Source organism: Sorex fumeus, unplaced genomic scaffold (genome assembly GCF_029834395.1).
Source record: "Sorex fumeus unplaced genomic scaffold, SorFum_2.1 ptg000063l, whole genome shotgun sequence".
In the NCBI taxonomy this organism is placed as follows: domain Eukaryota; kingdom Metazoa; phylum Chordata; class Mammalia; order Eulipotyphla; family Soricidae; genus Sorex; species Sorex fumeus.
This window is the reverse complement of record NW_026606120.1, coordinates 38,948,367-38,964,640: the sequence shown is the minus strand read 5'-3', so window position 1 is coordinate 38,964,640 and position 16,274 is coordinate 38,948,367. Positions and strand designations below refer to the sequence as shown.

The 16,274-nt window shown below is 52.0% G+C and overlaps 1 protein-coding gene across 1 annotated transcript in view; it reads right to left on the bottom strand.

Moving 5' to 3' along the window:
• Positions 1-16,274, bottom strand: part of MYLK (myosin light chain kinase) — a 206,873-nt gene that overhangs the window by 135,738 nt on the left and 54,861 nt on the right. The window contains 1 exon segment of the mRNA XM_056127583.1: positions 4,570-4,777. Coding sequence (XP_055983558.1) covers positions 4,570-4,777 — 208 coding nt within the window.

Here is a 16,274-nt window from a genome sequence, read left to right as displayed (position 1 = left end):
TTTGGAGCACTGGCACAGATAGTGGTGCCCAGGACTTACTCCTGGCTCATACAAGCACGCATTGCCCCTGTGTACCTCTCAGGGACTATGAGTGATGCTGGGATTTCAACCTGGGTCAAGCCCCTCTATCTCTGCACTCTCTCTCCAATGCTCATTATCAACCTTATATTTATTACATGCAAAAATGATACCATGCATATGGGGTTAAGAGAAACAGCATAGTCAAATGAGATCTGTTATTTCCGTTTCCAGTATGGCTACTAGAAACCGGAGGCTGACATGAGGCTCTGCCATGTTCCCGCGGGAGGGGCTGTGCGGGGCTGTGCTAGAGGACTGGAGTGTGGCCTGGGAGAGAGAAGAGGCTCCCGGGACACACACCTGTCTCTTCTCTGCTCTGCACCCGAGCTGGGGGCTGTCCTGGGGCTGTCCTGGGGCTTTCCATGCTTCGGGGACGGTGATGGAGATCCTCCACTGTCCCCAGAATAAGGTCACGAATGGTCCTGTGGCTAAGCCCTATCACACCAAGGATGTACCAGGTTTCTCCCCTGACTGTCGGCAGAGCCCTCAGCAGAGGACCTGCCCTGTCTGTCCTCTGCTCCCCACATAAGGATTTCCCTCTCGCAGCAGCTGCTGCGAGGTGTGAGTACCACCTCCAATGTCCCAGGGAGACACTTGCCATATGCTGGACATCTGCCAGAGCAGCGCTGTCTTCGCACCACCTGAGGGTGGCAATTAGCTCCAGCTCACAGCAACAGAAATTGGACTCAGGTTCCCCAACAGTTTGATGTGAGTGGGTTTAAAGGCCATTGGAAAATGGTGCCTTTTAGGGCCGGAGAGACAGGACAGCAGGTAAGTCACTTGCCTTGCTTGTGGCCTACCCGGGTTTGATCCCCAGAGTCCGGTATGGTCTCCGACGTCACCAGGGTGCAGAGCGAGGAGGAATCCCTGAGCATTGCCGGGTATGGTCCCCCAAACAAAAATCAAAGCAGAACAAAAAAAAAAAAGAAAAAGAAAAGGAAAACTGCACCTTCTAAACTTGCCCACTGGGACCCAGAGGTGCTACTGAGGAGCCGTGCTTGCGAGATGCTGCTGCTGTGGTGTGGGGACCACACGTCCTCTGAGACACCCCCCGACCCCGCAAAGGACAATCTGGACCCCTCCGTTCTTGTCAACTCATTCATGCAAGCGAGGAGAATAGCACAGAGTGGAAAGGAGGGCAGGTGGGGCTGCAGTCCCGCCAAGAAAGCAGCCTGGAAGATCCAACTGCTCAAGGCAGGAAGGGCGACTCCTGCAGTCTCTGCTCCTTTCTGCTCTCTGGGTGGCTCCCGAGCACACACCCCGACCTGAGACAGGGCTTGGGTGCAGACGTGAAAAGGATGCAGCAGAATCAGAGGGCTAGAAGGCAGAGCCTCTCCAGTGTTTGGGCTTGCGTCTCCCCAACGCAAACCAAAGGGCGAGGGACGGGGATGGCAGCCACGGCCCCTCCTCATTCCACTCTGTCCCACCTGCCCATTCCCTCCTCCTGGCCCCAGGCACCTTGGCCTGGGAACATTTTTCCTTTTAGCTGAGACATCAGACCTGACTTCCTCTAGGATGAGAATCGAAAAGGTTGATTCAGCAGAAACAGAGGCCAAGGGGTTTACAAACACACGTCGCAGCGGCAGAAGTTGGACCCAGAACCTTGGACCTCTGGCTCATAACTCCCAATTCCTCCGGCTCCAAGCAGAAAAGCCACAAAAAGGGGCGTTACAGGCTGAACTTCTGTCCCTGTGAGTACGGGAGGCAGGGCTTGTGATAAGGTAAGGGTCAAATGGGTCCTGGGAATGGGACTCAGATCGGGAAGGGCCAGCACCCTTCTGAGAAGAGGAAGAGACCCGGGAGAGAGACACAGTTAGACATGTGCCCACCCAGGCTTAAATCCCAGCCCCGCATGGTCCCTCGAGCATCATGGGCAGACCCTGGACACGCCGTCCTGCCGGCCGGCCTGGCACCCCAGCACTGCGGAGTCCAAGTGCCACCTCGTCCTCAAGCACATGAACCTCAGTGCAGCTGGCCGAGACCCCCGAAGCGTCACTTGGAGGGCACCTAGCTCCTGCCTCACCACCCAAAAGAAGAGGAAGAGATACGAGGGGTCTCTCCGCCGTGTGAAATGGGGTGTGTCTGCAAGTGCGGGGGGGTGTCCCCTCCTCAAACCAGGCTGGCCAGCCTGTGATTGGGGACTTGCCAGTCTCCAGAAGGAGAGAAAACACATTTCTATTATCTGAGCCATGCAGTCCTCCTTGCCTTCAAGGGCAAACATCACAGAGTATGAATACACCTGCGGGTCCATCTAGCAAGGACACTGCTCAGAGCACAAGGTGGGGCTTCGAAGGGGGGGCAGGGGCAGGTCCACACTGAACACAAAACTCATGCCAAATAAATGTGTAGCCGGAGGCAAAAGGACTGGGTAAAGAAATATGTAAGTTAAGTCTAATCCGAAGGTAAATGCTCACACATTTTGCTTTCCTAACTGTTCCAAAGTAAACAATGGTGATCACCATTTTTCTGATAAGCCTTCTGATAAGGAAAATAGCGCTTGTCTTTTTATGGAGTTAAAGTTCAGTACTGTGCAATCTCACTGAAAGAATTCTTCTCCCTATTTTTAAAATCACATTTTAGAAAACAAAGTCATTTTACCATGACTTTGGAGGGTGTTATTTCCTCCCTCAATGTAAACTATTGCTCGAGCGGGCCCAGTAACGTCTCCATTGGAGACTTTGTTGTTACTGTGTCTGGCATATCGAATACTCCCGGTATCTTGCCGGGCTCTCTGAGAGGGGCGGAGGAATCAAACTCGGGTCGGCCATGTTGGCTGCGTGCAAGGCAAACGCCCTACCCGCTGTGCTATCGCTCCAGCCCAATGTAAACTATTAGTTTTTTAAAATCGTAGTCACATGGATTCGCACTGCTGAGCCTGGAGAGCTTTATCACACCTCTTCAACATCAGTGGTCACACTACGGTTACTGCCAAGGATCCCTCCCATTGGCTCTTGGATCTCGGCGTCTTCCTGCTCTGGCAACCTCAGCTCCGTGCTCTGAATCCAAGAGTTGGTTTGGGGGTGTTTGTTGTTCCCTTGAGTATTTTATTATGGGATCCTGATCTCATCGAGGGCATGGGTTCATTTTCATTTGAGTGTTACTTTGAAAAGTGCCTAACACGGGGGAAGCCCAGCACCAGCACTGGCTGACCAGAGGCCACACGGAGCCTGACCAGGGGCCACTTTCCACCTGGATTCCTGCAGCCCAAGGCACCTGAAGGTCACCAAACAAATGAGTCACTGAGCTAAAGAATTTGGGGAAAGCATCCAAACTATGTCATTCAGTTCTGTGAAACAGTCTCTCTGTCCTAGCTGACGAAGGACAAGAAGTAACCATTGGTTCAGGTGCACCCACCCCTTCTAGAATCTTCCCTGGCTACCACACAGGTACCAGCCCTCACGAATACTGCCCCAGGTTAAGAGGACCACATCTGGACAATGGAGGAAGCGAATCCTAGGAAGGTCTGGGAGAGTTGTGACCCCGCTTTACTTCAGGGGACTGGAGTCCCCCAACAACAAACACCCCCACGCCTCCTGCCTGGAGCAGCAGCCAACAGCAGCCATTCAGCAGACGGGAATACAGGGTCAATGAGAAACTCCGCCTTAGGGTCAGATGCTTCTCCTGAAATCTTCCCTCTCTTTCTTGTTTGAGCTCCGGGTCACACCTAGTGGTACTGGGGGTCTCCTTCCAGCTCTGTGCTGCACGCAAGGGAAGTACTTCAACCCCATAAGAGCCCCTGGCCCCTCTCCTGGAAGTTTTAAAGTCGTAATAAAGCTGATTTTTCAAAACTATGAAGTAAAAGTAGTTACCTAATGTCAACACATTGGTATGTTTATTTCCTATGTATGTTTCCTCTGAATTTTCCAAATTTTCCTAATCGGCATATGTATCCAAGACCAGGAAGTGGTGTATTAAGGAATCCCTGTGTGTTAAGCGTTGGCAAGCGGAGGCTGATGAGGGAGGTGTCTGGGGTCAGGAGGGTCACTAATAAGCCAGGGACATCTGAGCGGGGAAGTGAGGGAAGCAGCTGTGGGAAAGCTGGAGAGAGGTGAGGGGTGAGGTGGGCTTGACAGGCCCATCTCGGGATGTTTCCTTTGCTCATTTTCTGCTGGTGGCAGGGGGGCTCGCAAGCGGTGCTCAGGGGAGGAGCCTCCTGCCAGAGACACTCGGCCATGTAGGCTGGGCCTTTATTTAATGCTAGAGTCCAGCAGAGTGGCAATGCTCAGGCCCAGCCTGCGGAGGGACACAGTGCTCGGGGCGGGGGGCTCTGAGCTACACCCAGCACTAGAGCACTGCTCAGGGGCCACGCACTGCCAGCGATCACACTCAAGTCCTTGCAAGTCAAGGCACGTGCCTGACCCCTGAGCGCGCCCCAGGAGCCCAGGTTTGCAGAGACTCACTGCTCAGCTTTTAGGCATGGGTATGCACTCCTGCAGGCCGGGGGGAGCCAGTCACTTACCGCCCACCGTGGCCACGGTCTCCGGGACTCACCTTCTACTGTCAACTCCACGGTCACCTGGCGGGAGCCGCTCCCATTGGCGGCTTCACAGGTGTACTTCCCCTTGTCCTCCTCACAGGCTGCGTGGATCGTCAGGCTGAACGCCCCCCGAGGGCCACCGTCCAGCAGGAAGCGGCCACCACTGGAGATGGGTTGTCCATTTCTGTGCCACGTCACCTGGGGGTCTGGGTAACCCCGGACCTTCAGGAAAGGGAAAGGAGAGCGTTTATATTCAGGAGCACTTTTGTGTCCAGACACCTTCTGGGAGAGAGACTGACTGTGCCAAGGCAGCCAGGCCTCCAGCTCCACTCTGCCTTCTGTTTCGAGATGGGAAAAGTGAGTAGTGGAGAGTTTGGGTAGATTTTTCAAGGTCCTAGGGGTAGAAAGTGGGCTGACTCAGGCTCCTGGCTCTGAAATCACTAGGTACATAACTCTTAGGTCTGGTTAAAAATGGAAACCAGGCCCAGAGAGACAGCATGGCAGGCAAGGAGCCTGCTTTGCATGTAGCCAACCTGGGTTATATCCTTGACACTCAAAATGGTGCCCTGGGCACTGCCAGGAGTAACTCCTGAGCATCACCAGGTGTGCTCCCCCCCTCCCAAAAAAAAAAAAACAACGGAACCTGAAACCATTTGGGAAAGTTTCACTAGGAGAAGTTGAAGAGCTGAACCAGAAGTGACATGGACGCTGATGAGGAATCGCAGGCACTTTCGCAGGGCGGGGAAATGCGGTGACTTAGTGCATTGATACCATAAATGTTAACACTATTGTAACCATGTTACCTAATGTATGTTATAAGAAATTATAAGAAAAAGAAAATGCTAGTTCTGGGAGTCTAATTTTCCTTAGGTCAATTAAATGGGCACGAATGTGGAGGCTCTAGCCACACTAACACACAACACACTTCCCAGCCCACAGCTAACAAGCACATTCTGCTCCCAAAGGTGCGGCCGAGCTTCTGACTGCAGACGAGCTCTCAATGATGCCGAGCTGCCGGTGCCATAACTCATGGCGAGCAGGAAGAGCCTAGACCTGAATTCCAGCACAGGGACCCCAGCCACAGGGGTAGGTGAGCCCCGAGACGTGGCAAACCCTAGCTGCGTCTGCAGGCAGCACCAACTATATCTTGGGTTTCGAAGACAGCATGAGAATAGAATGCAAAATATGTTTTCAAAGTTAATCGCACTGAAGCTATGGCACAATTGCTGGAGGCCAGGAAGCGGGAAGACTGGGAAAAGGGGTCTTCTCTGTGACGTTGGTGGATGAGCTGAAGCCTAGGCATACAGTGAGGTGCTAAGCTACGTGGCAAAACATCTGTAATATTGCAAACTAAGGACAAATAAAGGAAGAAAATTAACAACCTTTTAAAAAGGCAGCTACTAATAGTTATGATGACACATGTTCTTGCTCAGCGATTCTATTGGACAATGTGAATCTGTTCCAATCTGGTTTTCTCTCATAGAAATGATCATCCATCGAGTGTTAAGCACCTTTTAGGTACTTGAAGAATCTGAGTCGTGCCGCATCAACTTGTTCCAAAAGCAGGTCTTTCCCCAAAGAGAACATGCAGAGAGAGATAAAGTCCTCAAAAAGAAACACTCGGTTTTAAGGGAAAGAAAATTTCCCAAAGGCACTCAAACTCCTAAAAGCCCTGCAGAAAGGACTCAATCTCAGGGGTGCTGGCCACAGATTGCTGATGAGCTCACAGCCTGGGACCCAGACAGGAAATGAACGACATCCCAGGGACCTGGGGAAGAAGTGTGCCCGTTACAAAGTGGGGGTGGCAATACGTTTTTATGCACACAGCTACTCCGGGACAACAGAAAACATAATCCAGAGGAGGTAAAATCAAAGTCTTCTGGATGCCCCCAAGTGCACAAAGAAGGAAAGCCTTCAGTGACAGTGCAGTGACGTCCCTCGCCTCCCAGCACAGCCAGAGAGGACACAGCAGCAGTGGCAGCATGCAGGGGATGGGAAGAAGGGACCGGAAGCAGCAGCCGTCACCTCTGGCTGTGCTCACCCCCTCACAACAGCTCAAGCCCGGCTCATCCTTAGGCACCTCTCGCAGCAGTCAGGACGCAGATGTCTTCCTGGGGAAGGAAGCTGAGATCACAGGGAAGCCCCCAAGGGAGCACTCACCTCCCTCGTTAGAGCACCCCTCACCGCCACTGCCAGCTCACAAAGTCTCACAGGCCCCCCGCAGTCTACTCCTCACTAACTGGCCGTCAGTCCTCGGGGGGGAAAAACAGACACCAGCAAAACAAAGCTCGTAGCAGTCAGTATCACCTACTTACAATTTGGGGGGATAAGTTAAGCCCGTCTTTATTACTTTCACATTTGGGGGGATGGCTTTGACCATACTCAACTATACTCAGGCCTCACTCCCAGCTGCGTGCTCAGGGGTCACTTGTGACAATGCTCAGGGAAGCTTTTGTTCACTGGATGCAAGGCAGATGCCTTAACTCCTGTACTATCTCTCCAGTTCACTACTCTATTCTTTTTCCTTAACCATTATTTTCTAACTTCACTGCAGATGACACACCAGACCAATGTAAAACAGGAAAAAAAATCTGAACAAACATATGTGATCTGTTTTATTAGCATGTCGATAAGACTAATGTACAGCACACAAATTCATTAAGTAGTTTAGGGCTTTGAGCAATGGGAATGAAAGGGTAGTACAAATAAACATTCTATATGATTGAAGGTGACAGTATCATGAGCCCAGAAAAGCAAAGTCACCTTGTGTGATCTTGGCATGAGGTTCCTGCATAGGAGCATCAGATAACAGTTACCCTGTTAAAACCTTGCTCTTGCTTTCAGGATACTAAGGAAAGACTCCCATAGGAGGAAATCCACTCAGAGTCTGGTCCTGCTACAAATTTGCAGATCATCATCATCTCCTTCGCCTTGTGAAGCAAGACCAGACGCTCAAGTAGTCTTCGGTAAGCACCAGAGAGATGGAGAGCAGAGTACTGGCACTGGGCAAGGGAGGAGATTAATCATTAACTGCACCAAAGGTGTCCTCACATTCCACAAACACGCACTTGGCCCCCGCAGCAGGCCAGCTCTGGTGGCCCTATCAGGCACGGAAGCATCAATGATTAACCGGGATACTGCAAGTGTTCAAGAGCCTGGGATATGAATAGGACACCTCTATCTCTATATCTCTAGCCCTTTCCGTTTCTTACACACACACACACACACACACACACACACACACACACACACACACAATTTACTTGTAAAATGCTGTTAAATATCCTGGGATTCAAAATCGCTGAAAGTAGACGCATTGGAGGCTGCACCTTGCCTTGAGGTCTGGGAGCATCTGCAGTGGATGCAACGGGGGCAGTTTTGTTGACCTTGCTCACTTCCAAGGTCGGAATGCTTCGCAGCTCCTAATGCTAGTCTTCCTGATATGGGAAGTCAACTACTGCCTAACATCACCAAAAAACTATTAGACCTCAATCCCATTTTTTTTCTTTTTGGGTTACACCCGACGATGCACAGGGGTAAGTTACTCCTGGCTCTGCACTCAGGAATTACTCCTGGCCCTGCTCGGGGGACCATATGGGATGCTGGGAATTGACCCCTGGTTGGCCGCGTGCAAGCAAACACCCTACCTGCTGTGCTATCGCTCCAGCCCCTCAATCCTATTTTCACTGTCTAAAACCATCCTGGGCTCCTGGGTGGACTGGGAGAAGCCTGGGGTCCTCACCCTGGGTGGCAGCTCTCCCCAGTCCTCCTCTGCCATCCTTACCAGCCTGCAGCTAAGAAGCTACTGCTGGGTTTTTATAACCAGGTCCAGACATAGTAGAAGTCCACCAACAGTTTCCAGGAAGCCTGCAGTGGAGAATCACTTTTGATTCTGGTGACAGTGTCAGGGGTACCCAGCAACCAAGCTTGGCATTTGGGGGGTTCTGTTTTTTGCAAATCCTTCATTCAGATGAGTGGAGAATGTGGTTGCTTCCTGCTGAAGGGGGCCCGGGGAGGACACAACTGCCCTACGAGGACATGCAGCTGAGGACTGAGCCGTGAGGCCTCTGGAAGTGGGTCACTTGGCAGTGATCTCACATAGAAGACCACGTAACACAGGAGAAACCTTCACTTTAGGCTTCGCTTCTTTGGGGTCTCCCTGTTGTCTTCACTTTACATTCACATTGTCGGTGAGTTAACAGTGAGATTAACAGCCCAGAGCATGAATTAAAATCTATTTCGAATACACCTTCCATCTCAACCAGGTAAAAGCAAGAGCTGCTCCCATTCTGGGAAAACGTCAAAGGGCTCATAGAGAGCTGACCCCAACACACCACAGGCCAGTCCTGGACTGTTCTCTAGAGTGACCGCAGAACAGAGCTAGCGGCTGAAGTGCTGTGTCCCTCCAACATGCCAGGTTTCAGCCTCACTCGCCGTGTGATGGTATCAAGCTTGGGGCCCTGGGTGTGAGGCTGCGACTCCATGAGTGGGGAGAGAGCTCTTCTCCAGAGACCCAGGGGCTCCCCCAGCCCTTCACGGTGTGACTGCATGGGGGGGCACATACTGGGAAGGGCTGGGCTATGGGGCTGCCCTGGGCACCGAGTCTGCTGCCGCCACTCTGTGCCATGTCCTGCCACGGGAACTCAGAAACACACTCTCACCATTTGCAGTAGCTGCAACGTTTCCAACTTAGCAGCCGGAACAGTCTCTGGTGGACAGGTGGTGCTGTGTTTGTGCCCAAGACACAGGAGTGTCAGAGTGGGCGTGGCCTGTGGCTGGGCTTCCTCCCTCTTCCCGTCCAGCTCACGGGAGCTGAACACTCCCGCGAGCTCCTGCCACCGCTGAGGCAGCATCGCTGCCCCAGGGACCCACTTTGCATTTGGGCCCCTTCTTTCCACTCCCTCTGTTCTCTTCTGCATCCGCCACAAGGCCGAGCACCTCTGATCCTCTAGCGGGAAGAGCCAGGTCATCACGGGAGACACACACACACACACACACACACACACACACACACACACACACACGCAAGTGCGAACGAGCAGTCCCAACTTCCACCACGGGCTTTCTAGGAAATGGACCCAAAAGGCCATTTCTAAGGAGAATTCATGTTTTTGCCACAGTAACCACATTTCACCGAGGCTGTTTTTCTTGAACAAAGGCTTGGGAACAAACAAGTCCAGGCCCTGACCAACAGCTTGTCATAAAAGTGAAGACAGAGAAACCACAACCCCCATAATAATTTAAATAGTAAAGCTGTGTTCCAGAAAATGTCCTCAAAACCTTTAAGGCCACAAAAGGCCTTTAAAAGGAATGAGGACATGTTCTGGGGGGGGGGGGGGTGCGAAGGAGCAGGGCGTGGGCTGGCGGGCTGGGTTACCGTGACCTGCGCGTGGCAAGACTGGCTTCCAGAACCGATACCATCTGGAGATGCACTTCAGGACAGAGTAACAATGTGGTTCAACAACCACAAAATAAATAAATAAATAAAATAAAACAAAGACAGAAAGTGAGACATTCTTTAAAAAAAACAGTGCTCGGAGAGCAGTGCTCCTGATGGGGCTTGGCTACCCATGGGTCCAGCACTCAGGCGTGGTAGGGAGGTACGCACAAACAACCTGGGCCGCCCCTGGACATGCGATGGGGGAGGGGGGAGCAAGCAGTGCTGAGGCCTCACTCAGAGCCTCCCACCTGTGCTGGCCACGTGGCCCCAGGTGAGATGCTGTGTGGGACACAGCGCCTCTTGCTTTCTCCTCAGATATGTGTGTGAAGGGCTGCACAGAGCCCAGGCCGGGTGTTGGGGACAGACCACCCGGGCCGACAGAGACAGGCCTCATCTCCACCCCCCAGCAGCTGAGAGCATCCACCCCCCTGGGCACCGGCGGGTAGAGAAAGGGGTGGCTCTGCCTCTGGGCACGGGGCTCCTCCTGTTGCTCCGGGCAAGGCCATAGCATGGCGGCCCTCCTGTGCGTGAGGGCAGCGGCTCTGCTGGAGGCCCCAGGGCTGGAGAGAGAGGGAGAAGGGAGAGTCTAGGGTAGCAGCAGAGTGGGGGTTTGGGGGGTGATGCGCCCAGTGGGGTTTGGGAGCCAGCAGATGCACAGAAGTGAGGATGCCTTGGGGTGGGGTTGTCGGCCACACACTGTGTCACTCCCGCTGAGGGGTTGAGGCTGGAGTGGGAACTAAGGAACTGTGTCAGACAAAGCTGATCCACAGCGCCTCTGCGGCCGGGCAGGGCCTGTCTGCAGCACCCCCCAGACACGGCAGCTTCCCAGTCAGAAGTGAACGTCCACGATCAGTGGGAGACCCGGGAGGCTGGCTGGAGTCAGAGATGGATTCTGACCAACCCACGATGCCGAGGAACTGGTGGCAAAAACCTTCCCCCCCAGTCACACACACACACACACACACACACACACACACACACACACACACGTGCTCAATGTGCAGATGCACAGAAGAAAGCATGGAAGCAGAAAGTCGGGTCGCAGTGTCTGTAGAGCTTACAGCACGCGTGCATGCGAGGGCAGAGAGTGGAGGGGAGCCCTGGACACAGGATGCCCTTCGCGAAGGCTCTGAGCCTTGCCACAGCCAGAGTTGACAGGAAGAGAGCGCACCCAGTAACAGGGTGGCCCAGTGCTGTCCAGCCTGAGACACTGAGGGTGGGGCTGTGAAACACCAGGAAAGCACACGGCCCACCCACCTGGAGCTGGGCTCACAGAAGGAACCCAGCATCCTGGACAGAAGGAGAGTCCCAGGGGCCAGGACCCTCACTGCCCGAGCCTGCCTCAGCACCTCCACAGACACTCAACCCTGCCCCCGCAGAGGGAGTCCCTATTTCCCCCAGGCCCTACTGAGTCAAAGAAATAGATTTTCTTTGCTCTACATCAAGGTTAACAACACATGTCACTTTGCACCCTCCCCCCTTTTCAGGTGGTGGGCTCAAGGCACCCAGGGGACCCTCTCAGTGATTCTCAGCCTACCTGACTTGTGATTTATAAGGGCCCTAGGAAACGGTGCTGCTGTGTTGGGCGCTACGCAGGCGCCTGGTGGGGCTGGGGTGGGGCACCTCGGGAACCCAGCCATGGACCAGCGCTGCACTGGACGCTCAGGATCCTGTGGTGCTGGGGCCTGAGGCCTCGACCCATGGACTGTCTCCAGCCCCAGGTCCCCCTCAGCGAGGGAGGCTTGCGCGTGTGCTCTCCTCCGCAGCCGCCAAACACAGGGAGAATCTCTGTTTAAGGGGAAGTTGGGTCTCCTCTAGCAGGGCTCAGGAGGGATTCCCGACTCTGGCTGAGCCATGTGGTGCCAGGGATCAAGCCAGGGTAGGATTCGGGCAAGGTGAGCACCTTCAGTGAGGGAGAATTTTTGTTGTTTGAAATTTGAAACACTGCAGTTTACAAAGTTGCTCATAATGCAGTTGTTTCAATGTTCCAACACCAATCCCACCCCCAAAGTGACCTTCCCTTCCCAATGTCACCAGTTTCCCACCCACCCTCCAAGCCACAGTGAAATTCACTTTCTAGTGCTTGTTACTATGTCTCACAATGCTGCTACTAAAGTCACCGTCTGAGGATACACTCAACTACCTGGCTCTAGTGGAGCTGTTGTGTTCCTGTTTTCACGCACTGAGCTTAGTGGGCTTCTACACAACCTTTCCCACCAGATCCCTGGGCTGTGAGTACTTGGAAATTCGGAGGAGCTGTGGAACTGGACGAGTCAGCGGCTTGGCATCTCTTCCAGATTAGTTGTGCAGCTGTGAGGCTGGCCCTTTTTCATTTCGGAGGACGTTGGGTGGGGAGGGACAGCCAGGACTCTGGGCTCCCCCTCCCCATTCAAGGAGCTCAGCCTAGGACAAATCAGTGGGAGGGTCTCCAAGGGACAAATCAGTCATAGCACCAGGGCCGTGAAGATTGCTCCATGGTTGGAAGCCTGCCTCATGAGCTGGGGGAGAAGGCAGCTGGGATGGAGAAGGGATCACTAAGTCAACGATGGTTGGAGGAGTCGTTTGGGATGGGAGATGTGTGCTGAAAGTTGATAAAGGGCCAAACATGATGGCCTCTCAGTATCTGTATTGCAAACCATAATGCCCAAAAGTAGAGAGAAAGTATGGGGGAAACTGTCTGCCACAGAGGTACGGGGAAGGGTGGGATGGGGGTGGGTACTGGGGTCACTGGTAGTGGGGAATGTACACTGGTGGAAGGATGGGTGTTGGATCACTGTATGACTGAAACTCAAACATGAAAGTTTTGTAACTGTATCTCACGGTGATTCAATTAAAAAAAAATCAGTGGTAGCCTCCTCAAGATTAGTCCTAAGGGCAAATTCTTTTTTTTTTTTATTAGTGAAACACCATGAGGTACAGTTGTAGATTTACAATTTTTTGTGCTTGGGTTTCGATTATACAATGATCAGATACCCATCCCTCCACCAGTGCCCATTTTCCACCACCATGGATAATATCCCCCCACCCCCATCCCCCCATCCCCCCCTGCCTCTGTGGCAGGGCAATCCCCTGTGTTCTCTCTCTCCATTTGGGTGTTGTGGTCTGCAAAAGAGGCATTGAGTGGCAAACATGTTCAGTCCATAGTCTACTTTCGACATGCATCTCCCCTCCTGGGAGGATCCTCCAAACACCCTTTATTTGGTGCTCCCTTCTCTATCTGAACTGCCCTTTCCTCTAGGATACCCGGCTGGCCTCTAAGTTATGGAGTAATCCTCCTGGTGCTGATCTCAGCTATTCTTGGGTATTAATCTCATATTTTGTTATTTCCCTGGCGCCGTGTAATCCCATCAATGGCCAAGACTCAGAGACTATAAAATCCAGCTTCCGGAACCGCCCGGCCGCATTCGCGGCCGTGCGACATCTTATCAGGACATCTTTTTATGATATCTTATTATTTCATTCCTACTCTGGACAAACTTGCAGGCTATCGAATATAGCCTGCCCACAGGGCAGAGTCTGGCAAACTCCCCGTGGCGCACCAAATATGCCAAATACCAGTAACAATGATGGGTCTCATTCTCCTAAAGAGCCTTGAATATAATCTCAGGGCTAGGATGAAAGAGACGTTACTGGGGCCTGCTCGAGGCAATCGACGAATAAAATTTTGTTACTTTATATCCCCCAGATGAATGCAATCTTTCTATGTCTATCCCTCTCTTTCTGACTCATTTCGCTTAGCATGATACTTTCCATATTGTACCACTTGTATGTAAATTTCATGACTTCATCTTTTCTAACAGCTACATAGTACTCCATTGTGTAGATGTACCAAAGTTTCTTTAACCAGTCATCTGTTCTTGGGCATTCAGGTTTCTTCCAGTTTCTGACTATTGTAAAGAGTGCTGCAATGAACAAACAAGTGCAGATGTCACTTCGACTATACATTTTTGCCTCTCTGGGATATATTCCCAGGAGTGGTATTGCTGGGTCAAATGGGAGCTCAATTTCTAATTTTTTGAGAATCGTCCATACTGTTGTCCAGAAGGGCTGAACCAGTGGACATTCCCACCAACAGTGAAGGAGTGTCCCTTTCTCGCCACATCCACGCCAGCATTGGTTGCTTTTGTTCTTTTGAATGTGGGCCAGTCTCTGAGGTATGAGATGGTATCTCATTGTGGTTTTGATCTGCATCTCTCTGATGATTAATGATGTAGAGCATTTTCTCGTGTGCTTTTTTGCCATTCGGATTTCTTCTTTGAGAAAGTTTCTGTTCATTTCATTGCCCCATTTTTGGATGGGGTTGGATGTTTTCTTCTTGTGGAGTTTAACCAGTATTTTGTATATCCTGGATATCAACCCCTTGTCAGATGTGTATTCGGTGAATATCCTTTCCCATTCTGTAGACTGTCTTTGTATTTTGGTCACTGTTTCTTTGGAGGTGCAGAAGCTTCCCTAAGGGCAAATTCTAAGGGAGATTTTCTTATTGGTGCCTTCCCGGTTCCCTAGACATCCACAGCTTCTAAATGTCCTCTGGGACAGGGTGGAATACAGCCTCACGGCGGGGGGGGGGGGGGACTCTCCACACAAGTGGGGCCCTGGATGCTGAGGGCCTCCATACTCCCAGTTGTTGTGGCTGGCGCCAGAACTCACCCTCCAGTTTCTACCACCAAGTTGAGACACACACTCAGATATGTGACTTGTGCCATCCAAGGCTTGTGCCTGGGTTCACTGGCTTAGTATCCCCGTGTGAGCCCCTCCCTGGGGAGCTGTTCTGCTCCCGCTCCCTGACATACACGGGCAGCCTGGTGTGGGTGCCGTCACTTAGACCCCCCAGCCAAGGTGCCTGGGCACCGAAAATGGGTCGATGAGCCACGCCAGCCTGCCAGAGCTCTTCCCTGCATCTTTAAACTAGAATAAAGATGCACCAAACTCCCTTCACAGAGATCCCACACTGGGGCAGCCGAGGACCAAAGCTCTCTGCCCCCACCCTCTCTCATCCCGCCTGTCTTCTCGGCCCCAGTCAAGAGGAAGAGAGCCACGTGCAAGAAGCCACAGCTACAGGGAAGAGGAGAGAGAAAATATAGCCCTGGCCACAGAACACCAAGCTTCAAGACACAACACATCAAATTAAAAAAAATAATATTAATAAAGAAACAACACATCTATTTCCAGGAGCTGGGGGAAGTTGGTTTCTGTTAGCAAGAGTTCCCAAATGCAGGAAGGACTATGAGACATGAGCATGCTTGATGGCTGTACTGACCCTCGATGTCTGACCCTGGGCAAGTTAGTTACCTAACGTGTCTAGACCTCAGGTTACATGACTGGCAAATGGGACACACACCAGCAGCTCCTTTCATGGCAAAACCCACAATGAAATGAGAGAATGCAGTGATAGTGTAAAGGTCACACCCCACCCTAGGGTCCATCCAGCTCCCAGCTTTATTTTATACTTTTACCTAAACTCAATTTACTTAAACTGTTCATAATGGTTTCTCGCTGGCCTAGTTCCAATGCCAAACCTATCGCCAGCGTATGGTCCCCCTCCCCCAGGGAACCATCCCGCTTTCTCTCAGCCCGCCCCGATTCAAGTGTGTGGTTCTGTGGTTCCCCATTATGAAACTTTGGGATTTTTGTTGAGCTTTATTAACAGCATCAAATTGTTCCTGTCCTAAGAAACATCAGACCCTGTGAACGGCTGGGCTTTTCAGGGCCCATCTGACGCACCTGCACGTTGATGACCAACTTCCACTCTCTGGTTTGTTTTAAAACAGACATCACAAACCGGAGACACAGTACAGAAGGTAAGGCACTGTCTTATGTGCAGCTGCACTGGCCATGATCCTGGTTCAAATTCCGGGCAGGCGCTACCATGTCCCCAAGCAAAGAGCCAGGAACAGCCTGAGCACTGCCAGCTGTGGCCCAGCACTGCAGTCAGCTAGCAGCCTGACACTTTAGCAGAGACACCTTCCACGATAGCTCAACTGACTTCTGATTTTCATTTGAAGGGCTAAATCTCATTTGAAAAGTGAGAATTATTTTCACGTGTCATCAAAAGCCCAGTTTAAATAAACATGCTGACTGTCGTTCTAATGCTACACCATCGACTCCCCTCTGCCACGTGCAACCTGGAGACCTAGGCACAGCCCCTTAATTTCTGCTTCACTGATGAACGCAGCCCTGGAATTTCAAGGCCTCTAGCGAGTGGAAGGAAATAAATCTGGGTCATAAATCTAGTTTGGAGCTAGTCTGGTTGGGCCTGGAGAGAGAATGAGATGTACC